We start from the raw sequence: 10,914 nt of genomic DNA on the forward strand, positions 1-10,914 counted from the left end.
CAATTCTTTTGGGGAAATTTGATCCCCAAATGGTATTAATTTCCTGTCAAAATGATACTGATCTCAAACAGATCTTGATTATAAACAAATTTGATGGTCAGAAATAGGAAATCCCACAAAAGATAAAATATGGATGACTATTTTCCCTCATAAGCAGTCCATTTAATAAGCATTCTAGTAAATAGTATTTTTTGGAAATTTTACCCATTTTATAACTTTATCACCAAATCCCAGTAACCTCACAATGAGTTTCCTTAGTTTGAAGTGGGCTTAGGATTCTGTGACTTGCGTTGGATAACGTAGTTTCTCAGATTACCTATGAAATAGATAAAAATTCTATGTCACTTTTTGAAAATAAAATTACTTTTTAAATATTTATTTTAAAAACACATTTATTGGGAACATTCATTGTTGGGAACCTGGCACTGAGGTTAAAGACATAAGTAAGATATGATCGCCATCCTTAAGGAATAAGAACTCTAATAAGACAGGTGTTTAATGACTATCTTTTTTCACCTTATGGACTAAGTGTTATAAAGAGAGTGCTAAGAAGGAACACTGATGAGGAGGATATGATGAATTTTGCCTGAGTGGTTGTGGACGTGGATTAGAAAAAGTAACATCGTGCTGGGTCTTAAAGGTGAATAGAAGTTTACCAAGCAGAGAATGGGAAGAGAAAGGCATTTTGATCTGGGGAAATAACACAAGCCATTCCTTACAAGGCTTCAGAAGAATCATGTTACTTCCACCACATGCTATTAGTCATGGAAGCCATTAAGGCCAGCCCCAATTCAAGGAAGGGGAATGAGACTCTATCTCTCAATGGGAAGAACAGTAAAGAATTTACAGCAAACTTTAGTTTACCATAACTAGGGTGCTTATTAAAAATCCTTGACTCTTTCCTTGGAGAGTTCTGATTTAGTAGGTTTGTGGTAGGGTCCAAGAATCTTTTAAACAATTTCTCTAGATAATTCTTACGATGACACAGGTTTGGGAAATACTGATCTCTAAGCTTCTCTCAATTTTAACATACCATGTATAAAACTGGACAAAGTAGATGATGACTCAGTCTTTCTGTCCTTGCTGTAGCAAATTTGATCCAGCAAACTTTTTATCTTTTCCAATTTATTGTTTTTAATAGGTATTTGAGAGAGTTAATTTTTGGCAATTTAGAAATTCATATTCTGCAAATAAGATTTGTTTTCCTTTTAAATTCTCTTGTAGGATGGATCTGTAGTCCTTGACTCTTGTGACGTGTCAACAGAAAATAATCAAAGTACTCGATTTCCAAAACCTGAGTTAGAGATTCAATTTACACCTTTACAGCCAAACAAAATGGCAGTGAAACACCTGGGTTGTACCTCACCAGTGACGGTTAAGATTCCCAAGGCCCGGAAGAGGAAGAGTAATGAAATGGAGGAGGTAAATACTTAACTATTAAATGAATTAAACAAGTAAACCTTATTATTATTAAGCTCAGTGATAATATATAGTTAAACTCTGTTACATTGCCCTCCTATTCATAAGCACTGCCATTAGAGACCAAAACCATAGTTTATAGTATATTTAATACTGTTTTAAGAATATTACTGTGGTGAATAGTCCTCAAACAAAAAGCTTATAGATTTTAAAATATATAGATTATTCCTTCTTTTAGTGAAGCTATGACAGGTCAAATGGTGGTGAATTTTAGTAGCGAGCTATTTCAGTATACCAGTCCTGTTCAAACATAGTCACTTTCCCTCCAATGGAAGAGAAAAGGTGTTGATAAAAGGAATTAGAGAAACTGAAACGACTAACTTGCTTAAATATAGTCTTTGTCATTTAACTAAAATCTTAGGTCTCTATGATCATAATAGGTTTCAGAAGAGAAATTCTTTTTCTATGAGCCAGTATTAAAATTTGGGTCTCGATTTAGTGGTAGGCCAAGAACGATTTACTTCTTCTTGGTGCAGCTTTCTGATCATGGGGTTACCAAACCTTGTATCATATTCTAGCCAGTCACATAAACTTTCCGATCCTCACTTTCCTCCTTTTGGAAATAAAGAATTAGATATAATATGTTTAAAATGTTTTGCTTTTGTTCCACATATGGTAGATACATAATAAATGGCAATATTTATGTTAACAGAAATATTTATGTTTAAAACTATAATTATAAACTCTCTAGCACAATAACTTTTTTTCCAACTTGTCTTTTTCACTCCTTTAAAGAGTAGTGTATTTTCAAGTTGGTGGAAGAGCAGAAATAATATTAACCATACTCCTGAGGCTCTCTGTCAGGTAATACATTTGCTGAATGAATATTATTTAGCATATTTCCTTCTACGCATAGAACACCTTTAGCGATTGTTCTGGAGAGCCTTAGTTAACTTTTATTCTATATTTATTTAATTTATATTTAGTACGCTTTAGATACCATTAAGATTAGTTGACCCTTGAACGACATGAGGGTTAGGTGCCAGCCACAGCGCAGAAAAATCTTGTGTAACTTACAGTCGGCCCTCAGAATGTGAGGTTCCTCATCCACGGATTCAACCAACTACAGATCATGTAGTAATGTAGTATTTACTATTGAAAAAAATCAGTGTATAAGCATACTCATGCATTTCAAACCTGTTTTGTTCAAGGGCCAACTGTACTAAGTTTAATTTCATCATCTTTGTTAACATGGTGACTAACATCTATGTTGACTTGATTCATTTTTTTCAGAGGAAAAGGAAAAATTGGTTGTATACTCAGAGGGTTAAGATAAAATTATTTTATTCATTTTACTGCCGGCATATACTCCCAGTTTCAGAATAGATACACAGACTGCTGTAGGGTAAATCATGTAGAAACTTAAAAGTTTTAACTGATTTTGCTAGCTCTTTACTGCTGTAATAAACTGAATGTTGTAAAGTCCTCAGGAAAATAATTTATACAGTGCTATATTCTAATCTAGTGAAGACTCCAAAGAGCTCTTTATTGAACACTACAAGTATGATGGAGTTACAATCTTTCTTCCTTTGCTTCCCCTGATTACCATCTATCTGTCTTTCCTCTTTTATGAAATCTTCTTCTTGTGATCCTTAACACTTTACTTGGTAACTTGAATTCTGAGGTTCAGTCATGATCTCTCTGCTTCTGTTCTTGCTTTTTTTTTTCCTTTTATGCTTATAATCTTTAGTATGATTAGTATTTGCACAAGTTCAGTTCAGTTAATGTACTACAAAAGACTTTGTCTTAAGATTAAGTGGGGAAAAGAAGAGTGAGATGTCATGCCTTTTTAGTAGCAAAAACAGATTGTATTTCTTAACTTTCACATTTTACCTGTGCTTATACTGCAGATTTTTGTTTTGTTTTCAGTGTCACTAAGTATCAACTAGACGTTATGCTCAGCATGATTTGGGAGTTGAGAAAAGGGTAGACAAATATATTGCTATGTTGTACTGTCAAGATGGGGTTCAAATAAAAGATGTTATCCCTTCATTTAACTAATGTAATTTCATCATGATGCATGTGAAAAATTCATACCTTCAATCATTTTGCGATAAAAACATGTATTGCATCATCATGCTGTGCACTTAAACTTGTTATATATGAGTAATATTTCAATGAAGTTGGCAAAAAACATTGTGCCTTCAGTCAGGGTTTCTCAACTTCAGCGTGATTGACATTTTCAGCCAGATATTTCTTTGTTTTGGAGAGTTCAATGCCCTATACATTTTAAGGGGTTTTTAGCAGTATTCCTGGCCTCTACCCACTAGTTTCCATTAAACCTGCCCCTTATCCCCAGCAGTGACAACCAAAAATATCTTCAGACAATACCAATGTCCCCTGGGGTCAGAATTGCCCCTGGTTAAGAACCATTTTCTTGTTTTGTTGTTGTTTGTTTGTTAGTTTGCTTTTGTTCTTTTTTTTCCGCCCCTGGAGTCTAGAGAGAGAAAGAAAACACTGTCAAGAAATTAATCAGTGCTGAAATTCATTATTTTTAGGACTTTGTGAATTTTGAAAATAAGAAGAATGCTACACCCAGAACTAATTTGAAGTCCCCTGTTTCTGAGCATAGAAATTCTTCTGTCAAAAAGGAACAAAAGGTTCGTCTTCTAATTTGTCCAAAATTGACCATTTTCATAACTTACATTTATAAAGTAGAAGATGAAAATAAAAATGTCAAATCTGATTAGTAATAATTATTCAGAAGTTGGGTTTTGTCCAGTTGTAACTTATTTATCTTTCATTTTCTATTCATCTAATTCAGCTCTGAATATATAACCTTTGGCATTTGGCACATAGCAGGTACCCCTTGATGTGTTCACCTCTGACTTATCATTCTATCACACTCATTCTCTGGCCCTTTCATCCCTCTCCTTATATTCTTAATCCCAAGTTCCCTGCCTGAGAATTCATAACCTGTGCCTGGCCTCTTTAATTCAACTATGGCTATAACTGTTTCCTTCTAACATTCCTCATCAACAATAACAAGAAGTGTTTGTTTATTAGGTTTCCACACGCCCATCATCTAAGAAAACGTATTCTTTACGGAGTCAGGCATCCACAATTAGTATAAACGTGCCTGCTAAGAAAAAAGAAGGAACGCTACAGAAATTTGGAGATTTCTTACAACATTCTCCAACTATTCTTCAATCAAAAGGTTTGCAGAATATTAATTAAATGACCTTTTACGTTAGATATATGGTGTTTTCTAATATCTGATTGGTGTATAAACTCAACAACAGTGACTATTATATTTCCAATAGACAGTGTCTTATGTTAGGTATTTAGGGAGGAAACATGAAAGGATGATATATGCCTTGGTATTCACTGTGTAATGGAAGAGAAAGATCTGTATTTAAGTAATTGATGCAGAGAAGGCTGCTTAATGTAATAGTTGTAGAGATGCAAGGAAAGTGCATGGTAGTATTGGAGGAAGAGAGCTGTTTGTATGGGGGCTATGGGAAGATTTTATAGAAGAGATGGGATTTAACCTGGGTGTTGAAATGTTGGAAGATTATACCTCCTAGAGATAACCACTGTTAGTATTATGGTATATTTTCTTCTACTGTTTTTTTCTCTGCATGTATAAACATTACCTAATCATATATGTCAAAAGCATATATTTCTATAAATATGTATTGAGTTTAGTTGCTTAATGCTTTTTTCTTTATAATATAATGTAGACATACTGATACTTTTGTATTAATATGTGCTAAGATATATATTCTCTCTATACACGTATACATAAATATATATTTATATACACATCTACCAGAGGGAACAGTTTTAACACAAATAGAGTATCAGGAAAGTGTAGGGAATGTGCAGGCAATTACAGGTAGCAATATGCATCTGGCATCTAGAATGTGGGGAGATTATTGGGAGGAAGGGGGCAGGAAGGAGTGAGTTTTCATTAGAGTACCTGAATGGTAGCAATAGGATAAGTTGGAGACTAGAGGTGGGGAGAATGAGGAGGGAAAGGGACTGAAAGCAGGGGCAGTTGAATTTAGTCAGATTGGTTGTGTAAAAGTACTTTCTGTAAAAGCTTAACCACAGAGCTTCCCAAACTTTCTTGGTTCACAGTGCCCTTAATGTCTCAGTAATTTTTTTCATTGTGTCCATGCACCCAAAGAAACACCTAATAGTTCCATCCGTTAATACTTAAGGCCAAACAATCAATGAAAATTCAGCTCCTGAAAATCCAGGTTGCCAAAATATGTCATCATCAGAAGGAAGGTAATGCGATATCTTTTTGAAACTGAACTACCCTGAGTTACTGAGCGTCACTGTTTTCCTCAAAAATTTAAACTATTCTGAGTTGCTCTTGTGAATTTGCTGCAGCGTGTCTTGGTACACAGTTTGGGAACTTCAGACTTAGACCCATTTGTATATATTTTTCAAAAACTATATACATTCTTTGAAAGGTATAGTTTGTATAAGCATAGAAAATATCTGGAGAGACAAACAGCAAACTGTTAAATGTCTAAATTTGGAGAGGTGGGACTTGTTATTTTAGATGCTTCTGTATTTTATTTAGATTATGTTGACCGTTGCTTATATATTAAAAAGAAATATGTTTTCAAGGAGAGGGAGGTACCCACCTGGTAATGACTCCCTTGCTTGGTTGACTCAGCTCCTTAACGGCTTCCCTACCTATATACCCGGTGTGGAATTTTTAAAAACTTATTTCTAGTAATATAAAGTATCCTTGTTTGGGATTGTAACTGCAATACATGTCCGTTGTTGATCACTTGGAAATAAAGGGAGAAAAGAAGATAACAGAGATTAGTGCTTAAAATTCTGCTGCTCTGATAACTACTGTTAATCCACTACTCAGTAACGCTGGTTTCCCAGTTTATCCCTTTTGTCTATCTCTTATCCATTCAGTACATGGAAGCCAGAGTGATTTTTTCAAGGTGCAAAATGAATTATTTAAACTATATAATTTTTTGTTTTCTTATTATCTTTTCCAGTAGAATATAAGCTCTACTCGTGCAAAATGTCTGTCTGGTTTACATCCTCAGCTCTTAGTATAGTGGTTGGCACACAGAAGTGAGGAATTTCAAAGCTCCAGGCCAAAATCCTATGTGTGATTTGTTTCAGGCTGACCTTAGGCAATTACAAAGGTTTTACCTGTTAGGTCTCATGAGGGAAAGCTACCGTCCCCACATCAAACTTGATATACAGCCAGTGCATCTCAGTCTGTGAAGGGAGTTAGTCAAGGACTCAGGTCTCTTGCCAGCAGTACTCTTACACATATCTGCATTCCTAGCCTAGGTGCCTTCATTTGTATACTATTAATTGGGGGCCTTCAGTAGAGAATGTCCTCAGGCATCTCTGCCAAAGACGTTATGACAGGGAAGTGGAGGGAAACTTGAAAACACTTTTTGCCACTCTGACTCTACTTTTCCACTCCTAGCCCTCCCCCCTGGTCTCCAGCACCAAGGTCCATAAAACTACAAGTGCAAGAGCCTTTTGTTTAGGGCTCACTTGGCAATAAGATCACCCCAACTTCTGTGCTGATCCCCCTGACCCAGACTGTGCATTATTCCATGGGGGAATGTAGAAGGGCGGTGGGAGTTGGCGCTTTCTCAGGTTTAGCCTCTTGCTTATTCAATTGCAGTTAAGTGGTTAAAGGCTTTAACTTTCATTTTGACTTGTTGTCTTAATTAGCCACTCTGACATCTGGCAGCTCAGCTCTCAGGCTCAGCTCAGCCCTTGACAAGTAGACCTCAGTTTAGCGTGTTTCCTTAAATGTGTTTTCTATTTAAAAAAATATATAGTTGATATCATATGTACATGGATTTTCTATCCAGAAGTTTTCCCAAATGGAAGTAATGTTTTCTATTAAAATCAATATGTGTCTATTAAAAAAATAAAGCGTATGTACAAAGTAAGAAATTTTAAAATTCCTATTCAACTTACCAGAAGCAATCAACTGTTAACAATTTGGTTTCTTTTACTCTATGTGTGCATGTGCACACATTTGTTAACTAGAAGTAAAGGGCTCACAAGTTACTTTCACTTAATATTCATTGTGATCATCTTTACGTGTGAGTACTGAACTAGCTCTACCATCTTATTGTTCTTAGTGATGCATGGTCCACTATATACGTATCCTGATCTTTTCCTTAATGTAGTATAAACCTCTTCCAAGTCATTAAAGATGCCTGAGTTTTACTGGTTGTACTATAATTTACCAAACCTTTTCAAATGTTGAACATTAGTGAAGTGATACTTTATTTATTTGCCCTTTTATTTTTGCTGTTGATCATTAGTTTGTGTGTTTATTAGGCATTTAATTTTTTTCTTTGTGAGTTTTCTATTCGTGTTCTTTTACCATTTATAAATTGCAGTGCTTTTCTTTTTAATATGGTTCTTTATTAAGGATTTCAAATATTTGCAGTTAGAAAATTATTTCAAGATTTAACTAATGTATTTTTTTTCATAGCAAAGAAGATAATTGAAACAATAAGCTCTTCAAAGCTCTCAAATGTAGAAGTAAGTAAAGAAAATGTGTCTCGACCAAAACGGGCCAAACGGAAATTATACACAAATGAAATTTCATCTCCTATTGATATATCTGGCCAAGTGGTAAGCTACTATTTAAGTTTTCTTAAAAGTAAAACTGTTTATGTTCTTTTTAATTCTGAAGTATTCATAACAATTTGAATTATATAATGGTTTGAACTTTTATTCTGTAGACCATATTTCTTGAAACATGCTTTAAATGTTGTACTTTGGGTACTGGATGTGTTAAATTTATAGTAATTGAATATAAATGTTGCATTAATGTATACAAGTGTCACATGCATCATCTGCATTTATAAACTCATAAGAGGAATTTTAATTCCATCAATAGAATTATCACTATTTAATAATTTATTGGCTTCTAACATCTGTTTTTCTTATTATCTTTATCACAAGAGTTGTACAAATCTGGGCCTAAGTCTGCCTGCTAAAAATACAGAATTGACATTCAGTCATTTCCTCCCACTTTCCCTCTAAGGCTTCCAGGTTTCCTTAAGAAAAGACTATATAGTTTGTCACCCTGACTTTATGACTCATTCTCCTTACTCAGAACAGGCTGTTCTATTACAGGGAAAGTTCTAATTTTCTATCATGCTTGCATCTGCCTAGTGTATGGAAGTGAAGATAGAAAAGGAATTAAAGAAAAAGCCTTCAGTAGAAAATGGCCAAGAAAAATCGGGAGAGACCTTTTGCAACAGTAGCTATCAGATATAAGATAGACACTTGAAGCAAGTAGTAAAGAATTAGGATCATTAGGACATGATTTTGGAAGTACTGTTCTCTTGGTTACTTTTCTGCATCTGTCTGATAAGTACATAATTTTCTCCCTTGGCTGAAGTTATTTCTTTTCTTAGTTGCAAAATAATGCTCTTTCTACTTTCTAAGTTATATACTTGTTACTGCAAAAAATCATTTCCTAAAAATTATTTGAGGCACTTGTCTCCAAATATTTTAGTAATTATTTCAAGCTATGAATTCAGTAAAAGTGTGGATTATTTTAATTCCAGAATTAGGTAGTGTTGAAAGAATCTTTTGTAAAATCCACTACCTTAGGCATGCTTTTTAATAGAAGATTGTATATCTGCAGTCCAGGAGGACAAAAAGTACTGTCATGTACTTATTTCCATTATTAAGAACATGAACATAGCTTATTAATTGTAAGTAAGCTTTCATTTTTATTTTTATTTATAAAAAATTGTGAAATTGTTAATTTCAGATTTTGATGGACCATAAACTGAAAGAAAGTGATCATCAGATTCTCAAACGACGACTTCGAACCAAAACAGTCAAATAAATCACTTATGGAGAATGTTTTAATATAAAATTTATATTCATAATCATAACTTGCATCCTGACTTTTTAAAGATAATTGTATATACTGTGATACATCAAATCCCTTTGTATGTACATTGCTATTTTATAATAGTGTGATTTTAATTCAATAAAGGAAATACGTCAGCAGTAAGTTTGCTTGTCTACTTTTCTAAGGCTTTTAAATAATAGCTTCTTTTCAAACTGTATGTATTTTCCTGTTATCCCAGGCATGGGACCAGTGAGGAACCTAGGAAAGATGCTGTTATTTTTTGTTTGTTTTTCTATACATAGATATCACAGGTCAGATATTTGGTTTACTTATACTTAACAGTGTTTTAGGAATTGCTTTTACTGTATCTGTTAGGAAATACAGGTAATTTTACATATCTGTTTGGATTATAGCTAAGATTCAGGGAGTAAGTGTGTACAGGTCTTCTAGTTGCTAAAATATGTATGCACATAATTTAGAAAAGATCTCAGGCCTTTAATTAGCATGTATTTTATTTTTAAATAATTGAATAGAGTTGGTTTTCTGATTTTTCCAGGACACAGAAGATTAGAAGCAAAAAGTTAGAAGGGAAGAGGCGATAACATCTAGAGGCCAAAAAATTATACTGTTATCTAGGGAAGATAGAATTTTAGACCTGGAGAGACCTTAGAAATACACTTTCCTCATTTTATAGATGAGAAAACTGAGGCCCATAAAATTTACTTTTTCAAGATCACACAACTAATGTATATTAAGCTTTGGTTTAAAAAAATACCAACAAGAAACAAAAAACAAAGCAGAGGCCTCAAGAATTGTTGCCAACTGGGGCTTTTTAAGAGCACACATTTATGCATCTGAAACCTTTAAGGTTTCATTGGATTTTAGCATTGTTTACTATAATCATGCCCCTGAGACAGGAATAAAAGTTATCTTTGGTGTCTTGTTTAGGAGACACTTATATGTGTTTGGGGAAATTTTCCATCAAAATAGTTAATTTAAAACTGAAACCTTGGGCTTCCCTGGTGGCGCAGTGGTTGAGAGTCTGCCTGCCGATGCAGGGGATACGGGTTCGTGCCCCGGTCCGGGAAGATCCCACATGCCGCGGAGCGGTTAGGCGGGTGAGCCATGGCTGCTGAGCCTGTGCGTCCGGAGCCTGTTCTCCGCAGCGGGAGAGGCCACAACAGTGAGAGGCCCGCGTACCGCAAAAAAAAAAAACAAAAAAACTGAAACCTCTTTAAGCATGAACATGTTTTTATTATGCTACATGGTTTCATGCTAAAATATATATATATATATATATATATATATATATACACACACGTATATATATAATTGATCCTCATTATTCACAGATTACATGATTACAAATTGGCTTATTTGCTAAAATTTATTTGTCACCCCCAAATCAGTACCTAGGCACTTTTGTAGTCATTCTCAGATATCCCTAGAATGGCAAAAAATTTGAGTCACCCAACATGCATGTTCCCAGCTAAGGTTGAACAAGATTACACTGGCTTCTTGTTTCAGCTCTCATACTGTAAATGAGTCTACATCCCAGAATGTAGACTGAAATCAAGCCTCAACAACATCTGCAAAGGAGA

General features: G+C 34.5%; 1 protein-coding gene across 12 annotated transcripts in view; it reads left to right on the forward strand.

Annotated features, from left to right (window-relative positions):
- Positions 1-9,475, forward strand: part of KIF20B (kinesin family member 20B) — a 72,693-nt gene extending 63,218 nt beyond the window's left edge. For 9 of the 12 annotated variants that reach the window (XM_082611775.1, XM_082611770.1, XM_082611779.1 and 6 more), the window contains 6 exons: positions 1,225-1,422; positions 2,215-2,283; positions 3,978-4,079; positions 4,486-4,636; positions 7,931-8,073; positions 9,227-9,475. In XM_082611775.1, coding sequence (XP_082467901.1) covers positions 1,225-1,422; positions 2,215-2,283; positions 3,978-4,079; positions 4,486-4,636; positions 7,931-8,073; positions 9,227-9,304 — 741 coding nt within the window. In that variant the 3' untranslated portion in view covers positions 9,305-9,475. The remainder of the gene's footprint in view (positions 1-1,224; positions 1,423-2,214; positions 2,284-3,977; positions 4,080-4,485; positions 4,637-7,930; positions 8,074-9,226) is intronic. The other 3 variants (XM_082611778.1, XM_082611781.1, XM_082611773.1) reach the window with 1 other exon arrangement.
- Positions 9,476-10,914: the final 1,439 nt, after the last annotated feature.

The sequence above is a fragment of the Mesoplodon mirus genome (genome assembly GCF_964341445.2).
Source record: "Mesoplodon mirus genome assembly, chromosome: 2".
Taxonomy (NCBI): Eukaryota; Metazoa; Chordata; class Mammalia; order Artiodactyla; family Ziphiidae; genus Mesoplodon; species Mesoplodon mirus.